The sequence below is a fragment of the Trypanosoma theileri genome, assembly GCF_002087225.1.
Source record: "Trypanosoma theileri isolate Edinburgh chromosome Unknown TM35_Tth_8_V1, whole genome shotgun sequence".
Lineage (NCBI taxonomy): Eukaryota > Euglenozoa > Kinetoplastea > Trypanosomatida > Trypanosomatidae > Trypanosoma > Trypanosoma theileri.
In genome coordinates, this window is record NW_021639850.1 from 605052 (window position 1) to 613494 (window position 8443).

At 37.5% G+C, this 8443-nt stretch overlaps 2 protein-coding genes across 2 annotated transcripts; both read left to right on the forward strand.

Annotated features, from left to right (window-relative positions):
• Positions 1-156: 156 nt before the first annotated feature.
• Positions 157-2484, forward strand: TM35_000083480 (uncharacterized protein; the record flags this gene model as incomplete). Its single annotated transcript, XM_029024213.1, has 1 exon — positions 157-2484. The coding sequence occupies one exon, from the start codon at positions 157-159 to the stop codon at positions 2482-2484; it is 2328 nt and encodes a 775-aa protein (XP_028884616.1).
• Positions 2485-3044: 560 nt separating this feature from the next.
• On the forward strand, positions 3045-8411 carry TM35_000083490 (putative WD40 repeat protein; the record flags this gene model as incomplete). Its single annotated transcript, XM_029024214.1, has 1 exon — positions 3045-8411. One exon carries the CDS (start codon positions 3045-3047, stop codon positions 8409-8411), a length of 5367 nt encoding a protein of 1788 aa, XP_028884617.1.
• Between the last annotated feature and the right edge of the window lie 32 nt (positions 8412-8443).

Here is an 8443-nt window from a genome sequence, read left to right on the forward strand (position 1 = left end):
TTTTTTTTTTGTTCTGCTTGTTTTTTATATGTATATATTTTTTTTCTCTTTTTATTTATTTATTTCTTTTCTTTTCCTTTCTTTCTTCTTAAATTTATGTTTACTCATTCATTCTGTATGTGATTCATTTGGGGTTCAAATAATGATATTAGTCTGATGACGTTGCGACCGTCACTTCATTCCCATTCTGTATGGCCAATTAGTATTGATTTTGATGCTTTTCGAGCGTATACTGCTGGACTCTCTGTAGAGGAAGCTGTAGATTACTTGGTAGAACTAGGTAAGCTCTGGCCCCATGGCGTTAATAATGAAAAAGAATCACCATCTCAAGTACATTCAAATTTATCTTTTAATGGGGTTGGACCTGCTTTAAATACGGAATCTCCACGACTCTTAACGGATGAACCGACAATAAATTCCCGTCTTCCTGCTACAGAGAGCTTTACATTATCAGAAGTAAATCCAACAACAGATACAGGAGATGTTACTGTTGATGTGAGTGAATCAAATGAAAAGCGAGATAAAGTTTCAAAAGAGAAACAATTAATATTTGGTAGCGATGTAGATGATTTTCTTGGACGTTGGGTGGGATTACGTAATCGTAGTTTTTCTTATGGTACTCCTAATATGACACTTCATCAAGAAGTATGGCAGGCAGTACTTAATAAATCTATCTTTTTAAAGGAAGAAATGATTGAACAGTTTAATCTTTTTGATATGCTTCGTGAGAATCACTTAGCTACACCGTATGCTTTTTTATCAAATTATGCTATTCCTATAGCTCTAAAAGATCGTCGTCGTGTAGTAGAAGTTTTTTACGACGTGGATGATGAAGTATTAAAAATGTATTTTGGTTCACGTATGCAAAAATTAGATCTTGAAGGAGAATCAGAAAGACGTTTCTTTCATAGATCACGTTCTAAACGAGATCAAAAAATGCAACAACTTATCCGTGCTGGAATTAGTGAAGGATCATTAAAACGACAGTGGGAAAACCTTAAATGGGTGTGTACATTTCTCACCTCTGCCTATCGTGGTCGTGATGGAATGCTTATTCCATGTACTATGCCACTCCCTACAGCACTACAACAATGTTTTGGTCTTCCTGTTTCTCTTGGTGTTCGTTATGGTACGTTTGTCTTTGGTTTTGAACACCGACTTGCATGTCGTTTTTGGCACAAATTATCCTTCACCGACTGTACATCTCTCTGTCATGTTCTTGCCTCTTTGTGGTGTGATGCCTCTCAGTTGATGTTGCGAGAGGACTTTTGTGCGGTGTGTGTGCGTGTGGCCCGAGTATTAGATGAGAGCCGCGTTGTTGCGGAAATACATCAAATGCTTTTTGGTGAAGTGATGCGACCAAGATGGCAAGTGCAATTGGATGAAGTTCAACGGGTGATTGCAACCAATACAGGCGTTGGGGCAGCAGGAGCTAATAATAATAATAATAATAATAATAATAATAATAATAATGGTAATAGTAATAATAATAATACGAATACGAATAGTAATAATAGTAATAATAATAATAATAATCCACTCCCCCGTCCTTCTTCTGGTAACCCTATTCCCCCTGACTCACCTCTCGACTTCTCCAATACATTATCGCCGCAAGGAGGAGGAAGTCCTGGACTTTCTGGTGGTAACAGCAGTCATTATGAAAGTCACGATACACCGACGAACACAACAAATGTGCAATCTACAATGTCACATAATGCACGTCTTTCAGCTAATAGTGCTTTTTCACGACGGTTTCTTTTTGAGTTTCCATCTATTATTAAAGCTCTTATTCGAGTAGCAACTGCTATTGGAAATTTAGGAAAGTTGCAGGAAGCATTGGAGACGTTTTATACCCGTGTATTTCATTCTCTTGAATATTTAGGTCATAAATCGCTTTCTACACAAAATACTGAAATTTTAACGCATAGACCAGAATCAGCTTCTCCAGTCTCAGAATACTCATTAGGGTTAGAGGGCGTCAAGAATAATAATAATAATAATAATAATAATAATAATACTGGAGGTTTAATGCCTGTTGGGAAATCCACCACAGGCTCTGGAACAGGAGCTGCTACAACCACAGATGATAGTGAATCAGATGCTTCTCATAACCTTGCAAAAACTAGTCGATCGGATAGTGAAGAAAAATCGGGAATATACTCTGGAGTAGTTGCCAATGCTGTGGTGAATGCCTCCATTGCTGGTTCTACTATAAGAACAAATGCTGCACCACAGAAATTATCTTTTGCCTCTCGTTCTGTACCAATGTCAAATGGTTGTTTTGGTAATAATTCAGGAAGTGGTGGGGATAGTAGAGTTTACCTCCGTGAACTATGCATGTTCTTGACGTTATTACCTAGTATCTTTTCAAATCTTACAACCCTTACAGAGGAAGACCATACAATCTGTGATGGTGATTTTTCTAATTTTATTCTTGCATTAAAAGTCTTGGTACAAGTACTTATGGCATCTGATGATCATTAGAAAAAAATTTTATGAGAGATTCTGTATTTTTATTTTTATTATTATTATTTTGAATTTCTCATCAATTTTTTTCTTTCTTTAATCTTATAGTTGTCTCGTTTCGTTCTATGATTATCTGTGAGTGAGTGTATTTCTATTTCTGGTAGACGGTTGCTTTAGGTTTCTCGCCTCTTTTCTGTTAGCAGAGGCACAAAAACACAGAGAATATATATATATATATATATATATAAGTATTACTAGTGAACATGGATAATATTTATATGTAGATATGTAATGATTATGTTTCTATTATTATTTGCATCTTTTTTTTTTTCTTTTGATTAATTTATTTCTTTAATTCTCTTCTTTTGTTTACAGGCAATTCAATACCTAGAAAGGTGTATCACCACTAAAAAAAAAAAAAAACCAGAGAGTAAGAAGGGTGTACCTTTGGGGATTGATCCGCTATAGAAAAAAAAGAAAGAGCAAAAAAAAAGAAAAAAAAAAGAAAGAGCAAAGAAAAAGAAAAGAAAGAGAGAAAAGAGAAAGAGAAAAAGGGGTTATCATAATAGTGCTGTGGTATGGCTATCCGGCCAAAGAATGTACAAATGGATAGGGATCAACACACAGAAGAGCGCGGTGCATCTGCACAAGTGAGACAGTTCGGTGGTGTACGGCCGCGGGGGTTGAGTGGAAGTTCCCCTCCCCCATCTCGACAGTCAAGTCCCAGTCGTGCGGCATCACCCATCAGTTGGTCTGCGGGCAGCAGTGCAACGCATATTGTTCAGTCAACATATGGACGAAAGGAGAAACGTCTTCTTGCCTTATTACCACCACCAAGGGAAGAAGAAGAAGAGAAATTGAGAATGACCAAACCACATCGTGATTCTGCAGTAAAGAGTAAGAATGAGAATGATATGTTAAACAAGGAAAATAATCTTGATAGAAGCAATGATGAAGGGGCAGATGCAGAGGATGATAAGAGTGTATCTCAAAATAGTCTTGGACCACAACCATTGGAGGAGCAATTATGTTTAGACGATTTACAACGACTCATGTATTTTTTCTCCATGAAATGTAACGTTTTTGATGATAATAAGACTATATCAAATGATAGTCCTTTGAAAAAAAAACTCTCTTCTAAAACTAGTTTTATGCGATTTCCAAAGGTTAATCGATTAGGAGAGGAAACGGAAGGGAGAGGACATTCAAGAGCATCACGTCATTCAGAAACTCCTCTAGTTGGTGATAAGAAGAGTCCAAGAAAAATGACAACGGAGCTTTATGGTGTTCCCAATGAAACAGAAGAAGATAATGAAATTAAAATAGATATGTATCAGTTACTTATGTCATATTCTACAAGAGGAAAATCTTCTTCTGGTGAGTCTTATACACGTGTATTAACCGAAAAAGAATTTGCTCAGGCTGTAAGATATGTTTTACCAGGTGCAACAGATAGTGAAATTATGGAACTTATGAAAAAAGTAGATTATGAAGCTAAAAAACGAATATCATGGGATGATTTTGCAACTTATTTACTTTCTAGAGGTCAACATCGTTCTAATCTTGTTCAAGGAACTATTGCAGAACTTCTCTCTACACCTGAACCAATATCTTGTATTCCATCTATGCGACATGTAACAGGAACTTGTATGGAGATAAATCCACGTCGTAAACTTCTCTTAACAGGAGGATCTGAAGGAACAGTACGAGCATGGAATTTAAAAACGTTATCTAGTTGTGGTATTGTTTATGCAGGTGATTCTTGGGTTGTTGGTGTACATTGGGCAGATCAAATTCAGTGTATTTTTATTGTTACTATGGATCGAAAGTTAATTATTTTGGATTCCAAAACATTAGAAGTAAAAAGACTTTACCGTGGAAGAGCCGTAGTGGATACAGTAGATGGATATATGTACGCCCATGATAGTGTTCATCATGTTAAAATTGGTGGAAAAATAAAACCGAAAGGTCAACATTATAATCCCATGTACGAAATTAAAAGTTTTAGTGGACTTGGTGGTAATAGCAATAGTACTACTGCTAATGCTACTAATACTAGTGTTAGGGGAAGTGTAGATGGAGGACAAATATTACCACCTGTTAAACGACCAAAAGAAAAAAGAGGAAAAGATTCACCTGAAGCTATGATATCATTAGCTACTCCTGGTACAGGACCGTATGTTCAATGTCGTGTAGAAGAATGTATTTTAGCTGGTCTTGTAGATTCTATATCGTGTTCACTTTTTCATCATACTGCATTACGTGAAGATATGATAATTTTAGCAACTGTAATAGGTGAAGTTAGATTTTATGCAATTCCAAAAACTTCAAAAAGATTAGTAACTCCTCATGCAGTAGTACGATTACATGATAAACGTATAAACAAGATGAGTATTATGTATGATACCTATTCTCTTTTAACTGCCTCAGATGATGGAACTGTAAAAATGACATCTTTAGATACAGGAATATTATTAAGAACCTTTACTTCTTCAGGACCAGAACAACATTCAGCTGTACATGATTTTGCAGTTCATTCACAATTACGATTTCTTGTAACAGTAGGTCCAGAAAGATATGGAATGGTTTGGGATTTTTCTCATGATGCCCCTATGGCTGTATTAGATGCACATAATAGTCCATGTCGTTCATGTGCTGTTCATTTAAAACAAAATCAAATATTTACATCTGGAACAGATGGAAGTATTTTTATTTTTGATACACAAGGATTTCGTTTAATACAAGTACTTCATGTACCTAATCTTAATCCTCAACGAATTATGTTTGATGAACCAAGATTTAGGTTATTATGTTTGGCTTCATATCCATATTATCATGGACAACAACGTTATGCTGTTTCTGCTTGTGCTAGTAAATATCAAGGTCATATGGTATCTATGGTAGGTGTTATTTATAATAAAACATATGATCTTATTATTACAATTGATGTAGAAGGACTTGTAATGACATGGAAACGTTCAGATGGATCTCCTGTATTTACATTTCAATTAAAAGAATTTTCAGATTCTGCAGTAATGAATGCAGCTCGTTTAACATGTTTCGCCCTTGATGGATTAGAACGTCGTTTACTTACTGGATTTCAAAATGGGGCAGTGGCGGTATGGAATGTAGTAAATGGTCAAACCATTAATGTTATTACTGCAGCTGCAGAAAGTTTTTCTACAACTACTATGAAACCAGAAGTAACGGCATTAGGATCATTAGCACGTGATGGTATTACTTTTTTTATTTTTGCAGCAGGAGGACAATTATTTTTTACACGAGAATCCAGTACATTTACAATAGCAAGTGCATCTAAATGGGAAGTTCCCGAAGAGTATGGAGAAGTATTAGCCATGCGTTCTGTTTCTCCACAAATTATTGTTTGTGGAACTTCATCTGGGGCTCTTTTCTTTTATCATGTGTTAGCAGAGCGACAGGAGGGATCACCACTTTGGGTAGTAGATGTAGTAGAACCCGTACGTCGGTCCATTCAACAACCAACTTTAGAGAGTAGACGAAGTGAACATCAAGGAAATGTTCTTACATCTCGTATTATTAAAATATTTCCTCTAGAAGAGGTTGGAGCTCATATTTTAATGACAGTTCACTCTGATGGAACTGTGGCATTATGGCATACTTTACGTAAACTTCTTATGGAAACTGTTAATGTACGACGTGCTTTTCCATCTAAAGAAGGGGAATCAGGTTTAACGCATGTAGTTTTGGATAAGGGTAATCAACACTTTGTTTTTGCGGATGATAGTGGTAATATTCATGTTTGTAGTATTCGTTTACGTGCAGTTCCTGATGAAGGATCTATGCGTTTATTAAGTCCACAATCACAAGCAACTCGTGAAGGGAAGACGACAGTGTTTTGGCCAGGATCACCTTTTGATAGTCCAGAATTTGCACAGTTCTTAGATTCCAAACTTAACTCAAAGGATGGGAAAGAAAAGAAAAAGAAGGAATCTAATGAACAACAACAACAACAACAACAAGGATTGATAGATGAAGAGAAAACACCTTATGTATTCGCTGAATTTACTAGAAATTACGTCTTTCATTCTGGACTTCCTTCTGTTTCTGGAGTCGCTATTATTGGTGATCCCACACAAGCCGATACTTCAGGTATTATATCAACAAGGGAATTTTCAGTTTCAGAGGAATTAAAAGGGAATGCAGCATCATTATCACCTTCACCACCACCACTACCTTCACTAGCAGCAACAAGCAAACCATCTGTTTTAAAAGAAGAAGAAGAAAAGGAAAGAGAAAAAGAAAAAGGAAAAGAAACAAATGTGGAAAAGAATGACAATCAACAAACTGAAGTGAAAATTGCTCTCCCAACTAATGGCGGTAGTTTTAGTAGTAATGTTCCATTTGCCTTTGCTCCACCAACAAAATATGGTGGTTTAATAGTAGTTTCATCTGGTGCCGATAACTTTACACGAGTGTTTTTGCTGGATGGTACTATCGTAGGTGAGTGTGGGATGAACACATGGAAACTAGGAACTCCGTCCACGTATGAGTTTCTTGGTTTACGACCAACCAGACGTTTACCACCGCACTACTGTAATGTTGAAATTATTGATTTCCTTCAAGATTCTCCCAAACCAGAGAGGAGTCTTATACACAATAGTAAACACAATCGCTCTTTACGTGGTACGTTAAGAATGAGTAAGGCACATGGGGGAGAAGGATCTGTGGTGCATGAACCTTTAACGCGGCGAGTGTCAAGTATTACAGAATCCAACAATGGTGTTCTTCTTCACAGTACTACTGGACACACAGAGATTTTTCAAGGAGAACCGAGTAATATGCAGTCACTTGGTATGGAAATATTAGAACGAATAGAACAAAAACATCATGAAGATATTGAAAAAGGGAAATCAAGATTACTTCAAATAAGTAAATCACCTTTTCCGGATGAAGGTGTAGCTCTGTCTACACGTATACGTTCTCGCCGTTCACGAGAAGAAAACTTTAAAGGACTTGTAAAGAGTGAATATATCTCAAAACTTCGTGGAATACCTTTGGTAGAAACTGAAGAAGATTCTACAACAGGAGAACTTTCTTCAGTTATGTTAAGTGGTACCAAATACTTTGCCCGAGGAGAACAAGGTAGTGAATCATCCGTTCCTCCTTTTACCCAAAGTAATCAAAATACAATTAAAGCTACTAGTAGTGGTGTTGGTGGAGCTGGTAGTAGTATTGTAGAAGGTACCTTTACCGCTACCGAAACACAGAATTCTCCTCCTCCTCCTGTTACTATTCTTCCAAGTAACTCCACTCATGCTAACCGTACACCGCGAATGCAGATGGGACTCACGGGTTTAGCAACACCACCCACAGTCACCGCAGTGACAAATGCAACTGTACCAACAACAGCAACAACAGCAGCAGCCACAACTACAACTACATCCACAACCGCAGGATTAGGAGGAGCTGGAACTGGAAGGAAATTGACTGTAATTTCAGTAATGGATAAGGATGTTGTGCGGGCTCCCGCTACTTCTGTAGGCCGTACAAGTGTTGTATTCAACAATAGTACACCACTCACCGAAGGGGAAATGTCACGTAATGAGTTGATCCAAGAACACATGCGATCACAACGCCGTATGCTGATTTCACTTGGTCGTGCCGATTCTGTGCTTGAGGCCGCATTGCCGAATCACTCAACAGGGGGCCACTCAACGGGTAGTACGGCTTGGAGTACAAATAGTAACACAGAGGAGGAGCGGACCAGGCGGGCCTCTCGCCGTGGGAAAGCTTCATTTGTTGAAGAGGCACGTGGTCACGTTGCCCAGATTACGGCACAATTGCAAGTTGTACATATAGAGCCAATGCTCCCGCCAAAGGGAACACGGGCACGTGAGGAACTTAATGCATGGTCGGAAAAGGTGAGTACAATAAGTAGTCAAAAAGCCCGAACAGGGAAGTGATATCTTCCTTTCTTTTTCTTTGTTTTTTTTTT